Genomic DNA, 20,057 nt, shown 5'->3' with positions numbered 1-20,057 from the left:
TAATAGGAGAAATTCAGTAAAAAACCTGAACATTAAGTTGGCGTCCAGGTATGTGTGTCACTGCCAGTCCTCTTAACTCCATGCTATTCCCAAGTAAAATCTCCACATTGCTTGCAGATGCAACATTAACTACAGAAGACCCAAATGCTGCCTCAATAAAATCTCCGAACACCTCAGTTGGCTGCCCAAGTCATAAAATGATTTTCAGGTTGGCAACACCCAATTGTAGATTTCTTATATGCCTTCTCGTCACAGTGAAAACATTACGAAGGCATGCAAAACCATGCCCAAACAGGGTATAAATCATAGTTCCAGTAATTCCTCAAAAGAATGGCTAACAATGGCCTTGCAAATAACAACAAACTCACGCCAAAATGGAGGAAATAATTGGCGTCCAAACCCTGACCGGAACGCAACAAGATAATGGATAATTTTGGTATACAACAACACCAAAATCCCAATCAGTATAATCAGAATTGATCTGAGAAATTCATAACACAATTTACCATGTGTTTCAGTGGTTCAAGGTGCAAACCAGTGCTCACAAAAACCCTTGAAGAAACTTTCAACCAAAATTGACAAGTAATAAAAATCTATATGCAAGAATGAATCCATTTCCCTCATGAAGTCCTTTCTATAATACAAAATGCAACTTAGCTTCTCCAATACACTTTTCATGAAAGATGCTTCATCAGTAGACCTTTTAATTAGAAGCTTCCATTTAATTATTTTTGAATAAATAACTCCCAAGCTAAAAGCTTCATGAAGCCACTTTTCCCTTAAAAGCCTTATTCAACACGCTATTAAATTATAAGAATATAATGATAATGCCATTTATTAAGATAGTCTTAATAAGCAACTTATAACATGAAGCTCCAATAGTTGACCCAATCCAATATTGATGATGCCAAACACCAGGTGCCTCCACCACATTTCTAAAAATAGTGATCACCCACAATTCACTAATTAAGCTCCAATAGTTGACCCAATCCAATACTGATGATGCCAAACACTAGGTGCCTCAACCACATTTCTAAAAATAGTAATCACCCACAATTCGCTAATTATAAATAGCAAGTCAATCGACAGAAGGCCTCAAGATTATTTGTTATCTCACAAGGGTCGCAATGATTAACTAACCTTTAAAAGCTACAAGAACCTGCTAAAAATGGGGACACTACTGTCCTTCCTCCCCAAGATTGCTTGTCCTCAAGCAATTGCAATCTAGTAACACATCAAACCCCAACCACCATCAAGATCCCATGGGAAAATGCACGTGATGTCCCTGTCATCACCAAATAGTCCCAGTAAATACAACACAATCAGTGTAAACAACACAGTCTATAGAACTATCCTTAACACCAATGCTGATAATGTAGAAACCAGAACATCTCAAGAAAGCAACTCAATAGGAAGACTAGATTTGGCCCCTTTCTCTGTGCCAGCTAAGTTATCGTGCCAAACATCAGACTTAGGCACAGACAAACTCTGCACCCGGTAAATATACTGCACATGGGGGTCAAATGTGAGTTTGTACACATTCCTCATTGCATATACCTCTGCGAACTCTTGATCACGATCATCGTCTAAACCAACAGACTTCTGTGAAGATTTAGTGTCAACCTCATCATGGTACACCCATATAGAATGGTTTGCCCTTCCTTTAGGCCTCAATGAACATGTGTGTCCTTTATCATAAGGTCCTTTGCACCAATAACAAAATTGTTTACTCAGATCCGCACATGATGCCTCATCATTCTTCCCAACTGACTTTATTTTTTCATCAATAATTTGTGGGTGTTCCTCATCTTTCGGTGGAGAGGTAGTTTTAGGTTTTGCTTGCTTCTTAGGAGTTAGAAACTCAATATTCCTAGCCTTCTTGATGCCCCCCTACAGAAAAGGCAGATCAAATGCCTTAAGCTACCCTTTGAGTGGCTCCTATAACCCCTCTACAAATAGCATAACTAAGTGTTTCTCTGTCATGTCAAGAATCATGATAGAGAGCCTAAAAAACTCACTAATAAAAGACTGTAGGCTGCTTGCCTGTCTAAGCTGAGCAAGATCTCAGAAGTAAGTCTCTAGATCCTTTTGATCAAGTCTCTCTAGTCTATCAACAAACTCCTGGTAGGATGTAATCTGGTAATGATGTAAAGTGGCCAATCCATGACACTACCAAACATGAGCTACTCCATATAAATGCAACACAAAAAAGCGAATGGTGCCCTCCTCAGTCATGGGATGCAATGCTAGATAAGTATTGAACTTATGAACCCAAGCTCGTAATGTAACCTTGCCATTTCCATGAAAGTGGGCCAAGGTCATCTTGTTGGCTGCCTCTCTTAAATCCATTTGCCTAGGCCTTTATCTCTCAGGTGTAGGCCTATCTCTAGTGTGCTCTCGCTTTTGTGTAAGAAATTTGTCAAAGTTTAGATTCTGCTTGATGGCTTGTGGAAGACCATCCCACTCAGCATAGTGAAAAACAATAGCTTCTACAAATGGCGTGACCTTAACCTTAGTAATATTCGTGTCATCCTCATGTATGAGGATGGTAGGCCGTTGTGGCCTATCATAAACACTCGTATATCCAGTCTTGTTAATCCTATCATCAACTCTAATCCAATCCTCATCTCTAATCCTATCCCCAATTCTAGACCTATCATCAGCCTTGGACCTATGTGAATTGACATAATCACTCCTAGTACCTCTCTCCCTACTTTGGCCTCTGGGGAGTGCAATGCACTACAATGTATCAAACAACTGCTGCAACACATCGACAACATGGTGTTAACCATGTGCAAGGTCTCCCAATGTCTCCCTCGCCTCCCTATCAATATCGGAACCAATGCCAACATCTCTTTAACTTGTACGATCTGAACCTCTTGAACCACCAACACCCTTGTTACCTATGTCGCCAAACTGTATCTTAGGTTCTCCATCACCAAGTGGAGAATTACGACCTTTGTGGGTGGAGTACATACCAGGTATAAATCTCTATGCCATGTTGAACCCCAATTCTTTGTAGGATGACGGGAAACCGCTCTGATACCACTGTAAGAACCATGATGGCTCTCTCTACAGCTATGTTGAAAAGTGTGTTTCTTTTGTTTTTGCAATTTTTTTGGTTTTTTGGAATATATAATTTTTGGTTTTTTAAAGATATATAAAATATTGAAATAAATAAGAAATAATAACTTATGAAAATGCTAACACAATTCTATTTTGTCAAATTTATTGTTTTGCAATAATAAAAATTGCAATTATTACAATAACTCTTCATAAATAGGAGAAACTCAGTAAGAAACATGAACATCAAGGTGCCGTCTAGGTATTTATGTGGCTGCTAGGCCTCTTAAATCCACACTATTCCCAAGGAAAATCCCCACGTTGCTTTCAAATGCAATGTCAATTATAATAGACCAAAATGTTGCCTTAATAAAACCTCTGAACACCTCAATTGACCGCCCAAGTCATAAAATGGTTTACAAGTTGATAACGCCCAATTGCGGATTTCTTGTACGTCTTCTAGTCATAGTGATAACAGTATGAAGGCAAGCAAAACCACGCCTGAATAGGGTATAAATCACAGCTCCAGTAATTCCCCAAAAGAACAACTAACAATGGCCTTGCAAATAACAACAAATTAATGTCACAATGGAAGAAATAATTGAAATGCAAAACCTTGATTGAAATGCAGCAAGATAATGGATATTTTGGTATACAACAACACCAAAATTCCAGACATTATAATCATAATTAATCTCAGAAATTCACAACACAATTCACTATATGTTTAAATGGTTCAAAGTGCAAATCGGAAGAGAAATCTATCCTCACAAACCCTTAAATAAACCTTAAGCCAAAATTCACAAGTAATAAAAATCAATATGCAAGAATGAATCCATTTCCTTCCTGAAGTCTCTTTTATAATAGAAAATGCAACTTGGCTTCTCCAACACACTTTTTATCAAAGATGCTTCATCAATACACTTTTTAATTAGAAGCTTTCATTTAATAATTTTGAATAAATAAATCGTGAGCTAAAAGCTTCATGAAGACACTTTTCACTTAAAAGACTTCTTCAACACACCATCAAATTATAACAATATAATGATAAATTCATTTATTAAGATAGTCTTAATAAACAACTTATATCATGAATCTCCATTAATTGACCCAATCCAATATTGATGATGCCAAACACTAGTAATCGCCCACAATTGACTTACTATAAATAGCACATCAATCGACAAAGACCCTCAAAACTATTTGTTAGCTCATGAGGGTCGGACCTCTCCCAACTACGGGAACTTGCTAAAAATGGGGATATCATAGTACTCCCTCCCCAAGATTGCTTGTCCTTAAGCAATCACAATCTAGTGACACATCAAACCCCAACCTCCACCAAGATCCTATGGAAACATGCGTGTGATGTCCTTGTCATCACCAAATAATCCTTGTCAATACAATAGCATCAGTGTAAACAATGTAGTCTGTAGAGCTATACTCAACATCAATGCTGATGATGTTGAAACTGGAACATCACAATGAAGCAACTTAGTAGGAAGTCTAGATTTGCCCTCTTTCTCCGTGCCAACTAGGCTATCATGCCAAACATTAGACTTAGGCACGTACAAACTCTGCACTTGGTAAATATCCTGTACATAGGGGTCAAATGTGAAATTGTACGCACTCCTCACTATATGTACCTCAATGAACTCCTAATCATCATCTTTTAAACCAATAGACTACTTCAAAGATTCAACATCAACCTCATCATAGTACACCCACATAGCACGATTTGCACCTCCTTTAGGCCTCAATGAACAGGTGTGTCCTTTATCATAAGGTCATTTGCACCAATAGTGAAGTTGTCTCCTGAAATCCTCATGTGATGACTCATCATTCTTCCCAACTGATTTCTTTTTTTCAACAGTGATCGATGGGTGTTCCTCATCTGTTGGTGGCGAGGTAGATTTAGTTTGTGCTTTCTTCGTAGGAGTTGAAAACTCCATGTTCCTGGCCTTCTTGATGGCCCTCTACAGAAAAGGCGGATCAAATGCTTTAAGTCACCTTTTGAGTGGCTCCTATAACCCCTTTGTAAATAGCATAACCAAGCGTTTCTCTATCACATAGGGAAGAATGATAGAGAGGCTTAGTAACTCACTAATAAAAGACTCTAGGCTGCTTGTCTGTCTGAGTTGAGCAAGATCTCGAAAGTAAGTCTGTGAATCCTTCTGATCAAATCTCGTTACTAGTCTATCAACAAACTCCTGGTAGGATGTAATATGGTCATGATTAAAGTGGCCAATACATGATACGACTGGTCATGAGTTACTCCGTCCAAATGAAACACAACAAAGTGGATGTCGTCCTCCTCAGTCATGGGACACAATGCTAGATAAGTATCGAGCTTATGAACCCAAGCGCATGCTGTAACCTTGCCATTGCCATCAAAGTGGGCCAAGGTCATCTTGTTGGCTACCTCTCTCAAATCAGTTGTGTAGGCCTATGTCTCTTAGGTGTAGGCTTCCCTCTCATGTGCTCCTGCTTTCATGTAAGGAATCTGTCAAAGTTCATCTTCTGCTTGATGGCTAGTGGAAGAGCATCCCACTTAGCATAGTGAGCAACATCTTCTACAAATGTTGTGGCCTCAACCTCAATAATAGCCACCTCAACCTCAGGCATTAGGAAAGTAGGCTGTTGCGACCTATCATAAACATTAGTATAACTCGTCCTGTCAATCCTATCATCAACTCTAATATGGTCCTTAAGTCTAATCCTATCCCTAACTCTAGACTTGTCATCTGCTTTGGACTTGTGTGAACTAACAGAATCACTTAGTACCTCTCTCCCTACTTCTGCCTCTGGGGAGTGCAATGCCCTACAATGTATTAGACAACTGCTACAACACATCAGCAACATGGTGTTGTCCATGTGCAAGGTCTCTTAGTGTCTTCCTGGTCTCCCCATCAATATCAGAACCGGTGCTGACATTTGTAACGTGTACCACCTGAATCACCAAAATCACTAGCACCCTTGTCACCTATGGTGCCGGACTGCATGTCGAGTTCTCCATCACCTGGTGGAGAATTACGACCTTTGTGGGTGTAGTGCATACTAGGTATAAATCTCTGTGCCATGCTTAACCCCAATTCCTTGCAAGCTGACAGGAAACCACTGTAATACCTATGTAAGAGTCGTGTTGGCTTTCTCTATAGCTATGCTGAAGAATGGTTTTTTTTTTTTTTTTTGCTTTTGGTTTTTACATTTTTTTGGTTTTTGGAATATATAATTTTAATTTTTTTTCAAAGATATATGAAATGCTAAAATGAACAATTAAACAAACAACTACTAACAATGCCAATATAGAACCAATGGCTTGCAATTTGGACACTTGCAATTATATTACAAATAAGTCTCATGTAATTTGCAATTAAGAATAAGAACTTGGTTGATTTGAGTGCCAAGATATGCTTGCAGCAGATTATATTTTCTAGTGCCACACTTGGAATGTAATAGGGAGAATTAATGACGTTGCTTGCAGTAATTTCAGCTACCCATACATGCCTTAGATGTTTGCAGAAAATCAATTGCAGCCCTTGGCAATCCAGATGCTGCTTTATAACAGGTATTTGTAGCCCTTACAAACCCACGATCACCTACTAAACTGTCCGCCCAAATCACATTTGCATTTGCAGGTAATGTATGCCAATTTGCAGCTTTGTCAAGTGCCTTCCAGAAACAGAGATAACAGCATGGAAGGGAAGAGAAATATGGCGTCCAACAATAGTTATTGCAGATCTGTGATTTTCAACGGCAGCCTGCAAATTTGGCCTTCAAAGCTACAACAGCTATATAGAAATGAAGGCAAACTTGGTCTCAAAACCCATGATTGACTTGCAGCTAAATATTGGATAATTTAGTTTACAACAGTACCAAATTTCCAATAAGAATAATCAGAATGAATCTCAATAATTCAGAGCACAATTTACCATGTCTTTCAATGGTTCAAAGTACGAATCAGAAGAGGAATCAATCCTCACAAACCCTTGAAGGAACCTTCAGCCAAAATTTACAACTAATAAAAATCAATAGACAATAGTGAATCCCTTCATGAAATCTCTTTTATTATACCAAATGCAACTTGGCTTCTTGAATACACTTCCCATTAAAGATGCTTCATCAATACACCTTTTAATTAGAAGCTTCATTTAATAATTTTGAATAAATAACTCCCAAGCTAAAAGCTTCATGAAGACACTTTTCATTTAAAGGCTTCTCCAACACACCATTAGATTATAACAATATAATGATAAAGTCATTTATTAAGACACTCTTGATAAACAATTATAACATGAAGGTCCATTAATTAACTTAATCCAATACCGATGATGCCAAACACTAGGTACCTCCACTACCTTGCTGAAAATAGAAATTGCTTACAGTTGACATGCTATAAATAGCAAGTCAATCAATAGAGACCCTCAAAACTATTTGACAGCTCACGAGGGTTGCAATGATGAACTGACCTCTCCAAGAGACATCAGACTTAGGCACAAACATCTGAAGACATGCAGATGAAGTTTAAAATCTGAAAACAGAAGTCTAAAAAATTTGAGGACAATGTTTGTGCTGTCGGTAGAAACTGTAGCCGACAGGGTGTTGTCGTCGGTAAAGATTTTGTAGCCGACGGGCCGACGGGTAGATTAGGATTGTTTTGTAGCCGACGGACCTATTTTGGAAGGTTTGGCAGAAAGTATTTATACACCCTCTTGGGTCATTGTAAAGCATCTTATCACCAGTTATGTAATCTGTTGGCATATGCGAATAATCTAAGGAGTTCTGTTGTTCGTGTTCATTATCTGTGTGCATTCCCTAATTAACCTATGCGGTAAACATTTGGCGTCATTGCCCTATGAACCTGGAAGGTGGGAGGAATGAAGATTAATGCCAAATCAGCTTAGCAAGGATTGAAATAAGGTCAAGGGAAAAGATGGAATTCGTACTGCGCAAGAAAATTTAATTCTGGCACAGCAAGCCGAACGTCGAAGGAGATTCCAGAAGATTGCCGATGGAAATCGGAGCACGAAAGAATTGTTGGAAGAAACTCGGCAGTGGGTGGAATTGGTGGAAGAAGCACGGGAGGAGTTTTTGAATTTGTGTTCGCCGAGGGAAGAGAATCCAGACGGGAGAGCATTAACTCGTAGGGCTCGAAGTGCCGAGGGAGCACGAGTGTGGAGTGAACTCTTCGTCTGGGATACACTTCCGCAGGGGACAACTTTAGAAGATCCTTCTTCACCAACGTTCGCAGCTGTTGAGACCGTGGGGGAATAGTCCGCTGGTGTGGGAGAGCAAACTGCTGGTGTGGGAGTGCGGACCGCCCGTGTGGGAGAACAGTTCGCTAGTGTGGGAGACCAGTCCGCTGGTGCGGGAGTGCAGTCCGCCGGTGTGGGAGTGCAAAGCCACGGTGTGGGAGTGAACAACGCCAGTGTTGCAAGAGCGAGCAACGCCTATTTACAAAAACCAATTGTGATGGCGGGGCCAAAAGAGAAACTATTGAAGTTCGGTGGCGGTGGTACGGCCGATCCCATTTGACACTGCAAAACATGTGAAACGATCTGGAGGGCAAATGGCATAATTGATGAAGACGATTGGATGAGGCAATTTCCGGCCACCCTACGGGGCGTGGCAATTGACTGGTTTACTAGTACAGATCCGTAGAAGCTAGACACTTGGAATAACATTAAAAAGGAGTTTCTGGTCAAATTTCAACTGTTGCGTGATGATAATGAAATTGTAGCAAAGATCTTCAATACTAAGCAGGGGAAGAATGAAATTGTCCATGTCTACGCCAGGAAATTAAAAGATTTGATAAATAAAATGGAAAATAAGCCAGCGAACGGACTTCAGAAAAGATGGTTCATGGAAGGTCTACGCTCAAAGTTGCGGAAGAAAATGAAAATTGTGCTGCCGTCGTCATACACAGAAGCATACAACAGAGCATTGAACTTGGAAAGTGAGCAGAAGACAAAGAAGAAGAAGATGAGCTCCTCTGATTCTGATAATGACGAGCCCTCCGAAGAAGATAGTAGCAACGATGAAGGCAGCAGCAAGAAGGTTTGCGCCCTACAGAAGGACATGGTCCGCATGATGAAGGAGTTTAAAAATATGCAGAAGGAGACAAAGGGCAATGAGCTATGGTGCACGGAGTGTAAAACCGACAGTCATACTAAAGGATCCTGTCCAAAGAACCAATTCTACGACATTTGTCAGATCATGGGCCATTTGACCAAGGAATGTCCCTTTAACATGAAGACCAGAGGATCTCCATAGGTGCTTCTTACACAGGAGGCTTCCCCGTCAGGCAATAGTGGAAACACCAATGATGCTGGTGCTATGTCGGGAGGATGTAGGAATAATAACAGAGGGCAAAACAACAATAACAATGCGAACAATAACAATAATAATGGCGAGAGGATTCGAATTCAGTATGATGCAAATTGACAGCCGATCGTTCAATGCCGAACATGTAATTTGTGGGGTCATTTTGTGCGGGATTGTACAACGGCAAACACACCGAAATTGTTATGCAGATGGTGCGGACCCGGCGACCATGAAGATGCCAAGTGCCCAAAATCACACAGGGAGAAGGATAGTTGAAGACAACGAAGGTTGATGGAAAAGTAGAGAAGAAACCAGAGGATGATCGAAGAGTGAGCGGAGTTTGCCTGGGTAGGGGTCTCGCGGACACCTTTTTCGCGGGCTGTGTCTCCGCAGGAAGTCTTTTGTTCCCCGCGGCCTGTCCTTATCTCCCGCGGACTTTTGTTGTGCGGATGGCTTTCTATTCTCTGCGGATTTTGTGGGTTCATCTTGTTGATTGGCGGCTTCACTTTTTCAACCATGGCGTAATGCGGCTTTTTCCTGTCTTCCGCAGATTCTTCTGTAGGGTGCATTGTGATTGCGAGTTGTCTTCATTCTTCCTCGGTGGCATCTTCTTCCACCCCCGGTGGTATTCTTTCTTGCGCAATTTCCTTTGTTTCTTGCACACTTACTTCTCTATCCGCGGATGGCTCCTTAGTTCAGCGAGTGGCGTTGTTATGTATCTTTCGCTCCCTCGTCGTCGTGGAATGGCGAAGTGTGGAGGGAAAATTGAGTTGTATTTTTTTTTTTAAAAAAAAAAGAAGAAGAAGAAGAGAGCAACCGACTGCGGGCACACCTTGCGGACTGTTGCTCCGCGGGCAGGTTGTCTCGCGGACAGTTTTCCGCAGGTGGTTTTGCTGGCCCGCGGGCACATCCCCGCGGATTGCTGCTCCGCGGGCAGGTTGTTCCACGGACGCCTATCCACGGATGGATCCGCCAATGCTTCCCGCGGATGGCTGAGTCTTCTTGTGGTGTAACCCCGCGGGTTGTTTTGACTGTCGACAGATGTCCCCTTCCACGAGCGTTTTCCTCCATTGACGTACGTGGTGAACTGGGAGAGGATCTCGTTGGTGTCTTTGTCGTAGGCTGCATAGTCATTTTTGATGACATTGGAATTGTCAACGTAGCTGGTGAATGCCTGGAGGGCACCATTGTTGTCGATGCCATAGTTGGTGAAGTGGTCGCGAGGGACGTTGGTCTGGAAGCTGTACAGCGTGAAATCCTTCCACGGTTGAGGTTTTATTCCCGTTGATTCCTTCTGCAGACTGTTGGTGTGCTGGTGACTTGCATTCCGTGGGAAGCCTTGAATAGTTCTGATGCATTGAATGCCCTGGTGAAGCCAGAGACCCATGTTGCAAGCTTTGTGGAATGATTTGGCAAGAAAAAAAATGTAGAGCAGAGGAGCATGCCCATCGATTTAGGGTCCCGCGGCTTTGCATTTTTTTTTTCCCTCGGGGATACCTGTGGTGGCGTTCTTTTCTTCCGCTGTGGAGGTTTTCTTTAAAAAAAAAAAAAGTCGACAAATTCAAATTGTTTGGAATGAGTAACGGATAATGCCTAAGGGAAGGGAAACCATTAGTGGTTGCCAGAAAGAGTGTAGAATCAAAAGGAAATGACAGAAATAGTGTGTTCCATGCAGTTTTGTGTGGGTTTCAGAGTGCTAATTTGGTCTTGGCAACGAGGGGTGTTGCCCCTCGACCTTGCCCTATATTGCGATAGCGAGCGTACCTGGGGCATTGCCCCTTGACCCCGCTAGGGGCGTTGCCCCCTGGATCCCTAGTCGTTGCGGATATTAGTCATGGGAAGTGTGACCAGTTGATGAGACTTAGAGCTATTGCAGGCATAGAGTGTCTGTGTACCAGAGGCACTTGGAGTAGGTGTTGGACGTGAGGCTGTTTTGGTGGATGCATAGAGAGCTCAGGAGGAGTTGATCATCCAGTTGAAGGTAGTTCAGCAAAGCTTGACTCAGGGTACCCAGCAGTTGAAAGTAGAGAAAGCGGCACAGGTAGCTATCAAGGTTAGCTTGATTAAGGAGACAGTATGGTGTTCACAGAGGCTGCAAATGTAATACATTTTGGAAACCAATTAGTGTATTCTGTTTTATTTTGTAATTGTCATCCGGAGATGACTTTCTTCTTTTTGGGGGGATGATGTCGTTGGTAGAAACTGTAGCCGACAGGGTGTTGTCGTCGGTAAAGATTTTGTAGCCGATGGGCCGATAGGTAGATTAAGATTGTTTTGTAGCCGACAGACCTCTTCTGGAAGGTTCGGTGGAAAGTATTTATACACCCTCTTGGGTCATTCTAAAGCATCTTATCACCAGTTATGTAATCTGTTGGCATATGCGAATAATCTAAGGAGTTCTGTTATTCGTGTTCATTATCTGTGTGCATTCCCTAATCAACCTATGCAGTAAACAGTTTGTAGACATGTATCAGAAACTCAAAAAATCAAGCATAAACCTCATAAAATGCAATCCAAGAGTTAGTTCTAAGGCCCAATCATGAAGATAATGCTTTAAAGTTTGACTGGTTCCTATAAAAAATTTAGAAGACATGTATAAGGATTCCTCACATAGTGCACTTGAACTCAGAATATTTGGTCATGGACTGGCAAAAGCATGCACTAATGAATTTACTTGAAGATTTAGACTTAAAAACCAAACTTTTCTCCACAAATTATGAATCTGATTTTTTGATTTAGATTTAAAAATCAAACATTTCTTTGAATCAATCAATTTTCTTTGCAAAAAATGTTTCCTATTGTGTCCTAGAATGGAAGCAGGTAGAGACAACCACGTTGGATTTATTTTTTATTTTTTCTGGCAAATTGTAGCTTTTTGGATTTATTTGTAGACTTAACTTTGAGACTTCATGAATTTGCATGCTTCTCAAATTTATTTTTACCTCTGCATTGGATGCCGCACCTTTTGTAGCCTTCTCATTTATCCTTTTTAAATTTGTGATTTTTTACTTGAAATTGCCTTCTTTGGAATTTGAAGCAATGTATTTGCAATCTAATTAATTCCTCTGAATTTCCCTTGCAAAAAAGCAACATGTAGATACACTTCTCAGTCTGTATTCTCCAATTGGTTGTCTCCAAGCTTCTATGTTTTCATTATTTTCTACATTTTCTTTGGCAAAATCGAAGCTCTTTCACTCTTTTGTCAAGTTCAAACTCCTTGCAGATGTCTTCTCCTTGCTTGATTAGTCTTCTTTGTGACCCTTTTGGCTTTCCAACTTTATCAGTGCCTTACATTGTGTTTTCATACTGTTGGTTGATGGCCATTTAAAGGAGTTTAGTTTTGCTTTGCACTTCCATTGCCAAAGTGAGATAAAACACCTTTGCCTCTTAATATTCCAGGATTCATTCAAATCGAATTCGCTCTTTGAATTCAATTTCAAGCCCTCAACGGAGATTTGATCCTTATAGGGAGTGATCCTTGTCATTGTTTCACTTATTCCCCAATGGAAATTTAATCATCACAGGGGCAAATGAGTTCCTTTATATTTTCTTTGTCTGTATCATTCATTCCCCAAAGGGGGAAATCGACCCTCAGAAAGTCATATACTTAACTTAGCAACTTGCCTACCAAGGGGAAAATCGACCCTCGTAGGGACATTCTTGATCCCAACAGTTTGTCTCATTTTCTTATTATAGTCGCCAAGGGGGAAAATGACCCATATAGGGACAAAGTGGAAATTTCATTTAGATAGGGACTAGTGGTAATTCATTGTCCACAAGGACAAGTTGGGCTCCTTACTCTATGTGGAATTATTGGCTTCAGAAGGAGGCAGTTGAAACACTATAGGCACAAGGATAAATGAGAGATTCCTTGTCCGTAAGGACTTTCCTCATGTCAACCCCAAAAAATTTCAAAGTGTTAGTCTTCACAAGGACAAAGGGGAAATTTCCTGTCCATAAGGACTTTCCATTACAACATTTTCTCAAAAAGTTTTGAGTGCTAGGCTTGGTGGAAAATGACCCTCATAGGGGCTTTTACCTTTTGACCTTGTTTTTCATACACGAGAATGGATATTCAATCTCCATAAGGTCAAATGAGATTTTAAACATGTACTTTTACTTGTTCTTGCCTCCCAAGAGCAGAAATTCGACCCCTGAAGGGACAAATGGTTAGGACTTAGTGGAAAATCAATTTCCATAAGGACTTTTGGTCGAAACTTAGAAATTAGATTCTCATAAGGACTTTGAGCTTTTCTTGCAAGATTTCATCATTTTAGTCCATTTTCACAAGTGAAAAAAAAAAACTTAAAAAACTAAAAAAACTTAACCAACTTTTCATCTTGACCATAATGGATTTAAACACTTATGACTTGTCTATGTTTGCCACCTTAATGACTTGAAGATTTTACCATTCAATCCTTTAAGCTCAAAACTAAAACTGCTACTGCCTAAAACCTAAGATTACTAGACAAAAAGAGGGGGTCCCCATTTGCAATGGGGTGATGTTGTGAAAACATTACAACACTACCTATCAATGTGTATTGCACTATGTTTGTACGCCACATTGATTATAGAAATAAAATGCAAAAACCATAATTTCATTGCTGTTTCAATGTATGCTATTTCCTAAATGTCTACATAAATGTAGAGTGAGATATATATATATATATATGTTTTCATAATCTGTGTGTCAATTTTAAAGGCAAATCAGGCATTTCTTGCTTGTTAGCAACTGGCCTAAAGAATGTTTCACAACCAATCATTTAATATCCAATTTAGAATAATTCCATGTCTACACAATATGGACAATTAGCTCGTTTTCTCGGCTTTAGGGATGATAGAAGTTGATTGTTCGTATTGTGTGGTAGTACAGTCATTTACAAGTGGATTTGAAGTGATTGGTTGTGGAGTATTTTGTAGCTACTTGCTATAAAGACAAATGATGCTTGATTTGCCTTTGAATTTAGCTGCAACTATTCTGAGCAGCCAGGGGTAGAACCAACCTGTAGATTGCTTAAAATGGATCTGCTGGAGACAAGATTTTTAACATGTCCATTAAACTTGCCTTTCAGTTGTCTCCAATTGCTGAGCAATCTTCATTCATAGCGTATACTTTGCCATTTTGTATTTTCTTAGCTACTCTTCCAATCTTGTTTTTTATTTCTCTGCCTCATTGGCTTCTTGTTTTGCTTTCCTCTCTCTCTCATCTGCTTCTTGTTCCTTTGTAGAGATTCTTCCAGTTGTTTTTGTCTCTTGTTCATTAAGCATATCACTGTATGCATTTGATATTAAGATCTGTGTTTAAGTACCCTAGACCAAACTCTTTGTGATTTTGATTGCACCTTTTGCATTGAAAGCTTTAGAAATTTATTGAGCGACCCTGTTTGCATCGCATCATCTTGTGTGCATGACACATTGTTGCTTTCTGCCTGATAGTTTATAGCCCAATGCATTCGTAAAGGTAGTGAATGACTTTTGTCATGCCAAGCTATGATGCTAATGGCATTGAAAGACCAACATCCACTTGACTGAAATCTTTCCGTACTTTGAGATTTGTAGCTGCTTCTTTCAAGCACTGAGGTTGGATTGTTTGCATGGAAAAACATAAGACCTCCACTGTCTCATTCCCATCAATATTGTCATTGTGGGGTTTCTCATCAACACCATCACACTTCTTATTGGTAATGGGTGACAATGGCACACATATATCCATGGGATTAAGATCCTAAGGAGAGGTATTACCTTATTGTCTACATCCCATGGCAGAACTATTTTGCACTGTGCAGACCATGACTGCATATGATAACAAAGAGAATATGTATGAATTTATTTGCTTCACAGATTTGGCGAACTTGCTTCCCAAAGACGACGCTATCGAGTCATACAGGGTTCACTGTGAATATGGCTTAAAAGCGCCTCTACCTTTGCTTTCTAATTTAATTCTTTGATACTTCGCCCAAACTTAAAACCAAATGTAAACTAGGTACTAATGAGAACAACACATCACTCTGTGAACAGGCTGTGTGCAGGTCTAGAATGGACCTTATATGATAAAAATACCTGAAAAGCAAGCCTTCAAAAATTTAGGTCTTAAACTGTAACATTTGGTCTGGTGATGGGTATTCAATGGCCACTAGAGCTTCCACAGTTGACTACACTAACATTGTAATCCAAATCCAGTGATCAGAATGGCTCTGATATCATTTTAAATTTCAGAGTGACGATTTAATACATGAATAGCACTTATCTTTAACTCCACACTACTTTTATTCAACAGTACATTATGTATTTATGGGACTTCGTATCTTATTTTATAGGGAACAAATCCTCTAAATATATGAGTTGTTTAAACTTTTAACAACTCAAACAAACACGTTCATACAATAAATATAGTATCCTAATAACAATATTTTAACAAACCATAGCAAATGTAACAAATAATATGATAACCATGTGAACATTCATGCCTAACAGGTTGATGGATGGTTAACAAGCCAGCAAATCCCAAAACAGAGATGGTTGATGGTGCCCACATTCGGGGGGCAATTAATGTGCCATTCAATCCCAAAACATTGTGGTTGATGATGCTTTCTTCAAGTGAAGTGATCAATGATAAATAATGGAATACAATAGAAACATTGTGGTAATGAATAAATTGATGTGATTGCATTTAAAAATTAGATAGATATTTTTAATGCTATTTAGTATGTAGTATTGGCCCTTGGGTATTGGGTTATGGCTGGGTAATGCAGACAGTAATATTACCAAATTTGCGGTGCCTTTAAGACTATAAATAGCTTAGGACACTGGTTGAAGGGCATGGTTTGTGACTATCATCAGTTGTACCAGACCAATCATGTTTGGGGAATGTTTTTGAAAGAGGAGCTTAGCTTGTGGCTTTGTATTTCCTCGCTGGATGCAAGTTTTGGTGAAAATCTGTCATCCATTATGGATCTGGTGTAGATGAGATCTTATAGAAGCTTTGGTAGGATCCGACCAATAAAATGAAAATCTCTGTTCATGAGATTGAACTATATCAGTATTGATACATTGAAGCCAACTATAGACATATTGTATCTCAGTTCAGGGAAATCTCATGCTGCCTTGCTGTTGAGGCACAGAGATGGAGAATGTAGAGTGAAAACATGTCCCTTTTTTGTCATGTAGCTGTGGAGAAATTGCATATGAAACACTTGGTAGCTTAATGTTCCACATAGCCTGAGAAGTTGCTTAGTTTTCAAAGCCAGCTAAACAAATTTGGATGCTACATTAAGGATGTCATGAATTTCGGCAATTGGATGCAAAAGGCATAGATTATGTATTAAATAGCAGTTACTACAAAACTTTGACTACTTTGATTCATAGTTTTTCCACGGTCTCCCATGAAGTGTAGTAAAACTTCACTAACTTGATTCAAATAAATGCACTATGACTGAACTAAGGTAGGCAAAATTTAATATCTGTGAAGATTCTTTAAAGAATCATTTTCCTTTATGACTTGAAGTTTAAATCCAAAAATTTGCAATTTAAACTTCAAAAAAGAATCCTTCAATTTAAAGTGACATATCCTTGATGGGATTTTTTTTTAATACATACGAGGTTGAGATTTACATGTTAGGAAAATCCACAACATAGCTCAAATGGATGTAAAGGACTGAAATTGCCAAGAACATTGCAAAGTACGAGTCAAGCATTAGTGGAAAGACTTGTACCCTTCGAAGAAAAAACTAGGCTTTGATGATTTCCAACTGAATGGCGAGAGGCAAGGTAGATTAGGAATTCAAACAGATTCCCTTAATAAAGAACTTGCTAAGTACAATAATATGATTGCAAAATCTAGAATATTTCTGGAAGGTATGGAGTCCTGAGTGGTATAAGCCATCTCTGGAAAAGTTGCTACCTTATCTAATTGAAGGATTTACATATTGAAAATCCACACATTTGCCAAACACAGTAACATATAATGCTGAAGAAATATTAGATGTATTTTTCCACAGACTATACATATTAGAGACAAACTACACTACAAGGAAACCTAATGAAGTACTTGACCAAACTTATATGAGATGATGATCACTCTATGAGATCAAAGGTGATGTCCACAGCCAATCTAAAATCTAAATTGCTTACCACGAAAAATTCAGAATTGACACTTATGTTGTCTGCATAATCAAGCTTTAGGTTTCTGTTTTGAGGAGTCCTTCCATGTTAAATATAATGTACATCTAGAGTAATGTCAATGCTTGTCGTGTAATATTTATCAGTCCACTATTTAGTATTAACCATGTAGAAAAGTAAATTAGTGTTGATAATAATTCTTCTAAGCGTATCAGTATTTAGTATTAACAAAGCTTTACTTTCGATTAGATGAGGGGGCTTTGCCTGAGTAAGAAAAAATACGAGTTACAATGAAAAATGATGTTCTTCACTAGGACTCCACAAGGCACATGAGTGGTGAAGGCCGTGTGTGCAAGCTTGCTTCTCATGTTTGCTTCAGTTAGATTTTGTAGCAGTGCAACTATAAAGAGCATATGGAAAGCTTGGGATATGGGCAGGATTATAAATCCTTAGATAGATACCATGTGAGTTTATAATCTCTGATGGAATTCCATGTCGACTGAAGAGAACCAACTTTTAGGCAGTAACGTTGATTTTACTTATACGTGCCTTTTACAAGCAATATTATTTTCTGGTTTCTCTTTCAACTTATGTGACTTGCCCCCACCTGAATTTCTTACTCCACAGTTCTCTCTGACTTTTGCCACAATTTGTGTTTCTGGCCCTATACGTGCCTCTGGTTTTGGCTTTGCACCGCCTTCTGTAACTCCTATTATCATATAATTAATAACTCATGGGCACTTCACCATTTACTTGTTAAAAAACAAAGGATGTTGGTTTCATTTTCTTAAAGAAGCAATACATCAGATTTTATGGCTTTAAAAATCAAGTAAAATCTGATGGCTGTAAGGGACACGTGTTAGCCAATATAGCCAAAGCATGTTAGTGGCACTTGTATTTAAATGCACTTTATAATATATGTCATCTTCCAATTTACATTGAATAGACTTACAGAATTGACTATAAAGAGGATTTGGTGGCAGGGCTTTCCTTTTCAACCACAGAGGAAAATTTCAGAAAATGTTTTTCACGCTTTGGTCAACTTGTAGAAGGTATGTGCCTGTCTTTGTTTCTACTCTGAAACTTGGTGGAAATTTTCTTAGTGCATGTTTTTTATGCTCTCGGCGAATGATTTGCAGCAAAAATCATTATTGATAGATTTGCTAAACGATCAAAAGGGTTTGGCTTTATTGAATATGCTACTGAAAATGAAGCACAGGAAGCAATACTAGGGATGGATGGAAAGGTGCAATATGCTAATATTTTTGTAAATCTTTCTATTTTGTTGAAGAGGCTTCCTCATGCCAATGTATGAAGGTTGATCACTGTAAGAAAGTATAGTGACTTTATCTCTGCAGTTTTTGGATGGCAGGGTCATTTTTGTGGAAATTGCAAAACCGAAGCTTACACGGCCTTCTCTGCCAAGGGCCACAGGGCCTCCTAAGATTTTGTGAGACACTATTGAATTGATTGAGAGAAGCCAGTGAAATGAGTCAAAATGGCTATAAGGTGTCTGTAGTTTTTACAAAATTCCTGTAAGTGCATTGTTTAATGGATATGAAGGATAACCGCATTGAATGGCCAGAGATTGATGGGGCAAGAACTGATCATCTTCACAACTTTGATGTGTATGATGAAAATAATTTTGGATGTATTGATGCAGAAATGGAATGCGTTCAAATAACAAGAGTTCTAAGTAAGGGTACTGAAGGGTTATTCTAGAACTGGCATTTGTACTATTAAACAGTGCAATCTGACTATCCTGACAGTCAAATCCAATTGGGACGTAGGGTTTAGAGTTGTGCTGGGCAGAAATGTGAGCTATAGTGTATGGGGTATAGCATAGAATTAGATTTATGTTTTCCTATTTAAGAATTGTCAGTTGCATAACCTGATAAACTTAATATAATTTATTATTTATAAGTATTGACATATTCAACTAAAATATAAACTTAAATGAAATTAAAGATATCAACCAGATAAATACTTGTAGCTATATTATTGTAATACAAATAGTGTTAAGATCTGTCAATTATACTTTAAGATGATTGATATTTTAGTTGTTCAAAGTTAAAAATTGCTATTATAATGTTAAGTACAATTGTAGCCATAATTGTATTTGTAAATCTAATTGTCTTAAAGATTATTTAGATATTGTGTAAATAATAAACAATTTAAATATCATAAGTGCAGACTATAAATAATTTAAATATTGTACAACTCTTTAATGTATGTAAACTCTAGGAAGTCAAAAGTCAAACGCAGTCAATATAAGCTTAGAAATGTTGAATATTAGTATACTATTTAACTATATATTGTATTATTTTTATAAATATGAAAAATAAACTAAGAAGGATTAAATAGATAGTCTTCAAATTGAAAATGACAACTTTATGATGGGAAGAGTGTGGATCATTACTCAAAGATGTAATTATTGTTAACTTGCAATGGATTGAATGAACCTAGAGATGTTAATCATCAATTACACAAACGCTCCCTTTTATATTAACGGATCTTAGAGAGCGTCATCGATTTCTCCACAAAGGTATCAAGAC

The 20,057-nt window shown here is 38.7% G+C and overlaps 1 protein-coding gene across 2 annotated transcripts in view; it reads left to right on the top strand.

The window, feature by feature from the left end:
* The window catches only part of LOC149541855 (small RNA-binding protein 11, chloroplastic-like), a 49,738-nt gene extending 30,310 nt beyond the window's left edge, over positions 1-19,428 (top strand). The window contains exons 2-4 of one of the 2 annotated variants that reach the window (XM_089796938.1): positions 18,486-18,554; positions 18,642-18,748; positions 18,875-19,428. In XM_089796938.1, the coding sequence (XP_089653064.1) occupies positions 18,486-18,554; positions 18,642-18,748; positions 18,875-18,946 (248 nt within the window). In that variant the 3' untranslated portion in view covers positions 18,947-19,428. Of the gene's footprint in view, positions 1-18,485; positions 18,555-18,641; positions 18,749-18,860 lie in introns of both variants that reach the window. The other variant, XM_089796937.1, reaches the window with a different exon arrangement.
* Positions 19,429-20,057: the final 629 nt, after the last annotated feature.

This window comes from Cupressus sempervirens, chromosome 8, assembly GCF_028749045.1.
Source record: "Cupressus sempervirens isolate cs-2001-9-10 chromosome 8, ASM2874904v1, whole genome shotgun sequence".
NCBI lineage: Eukaryota > Viridiplantae > Streptophyta > Pinopsida > Cupressales > Cupressaceae > Cupressus > Cupressus sempervirens.
Note: the sequence above shows the minus strand (reverse complement) of the source record. Positions and strands in the feature narration are given on the sequence as shown.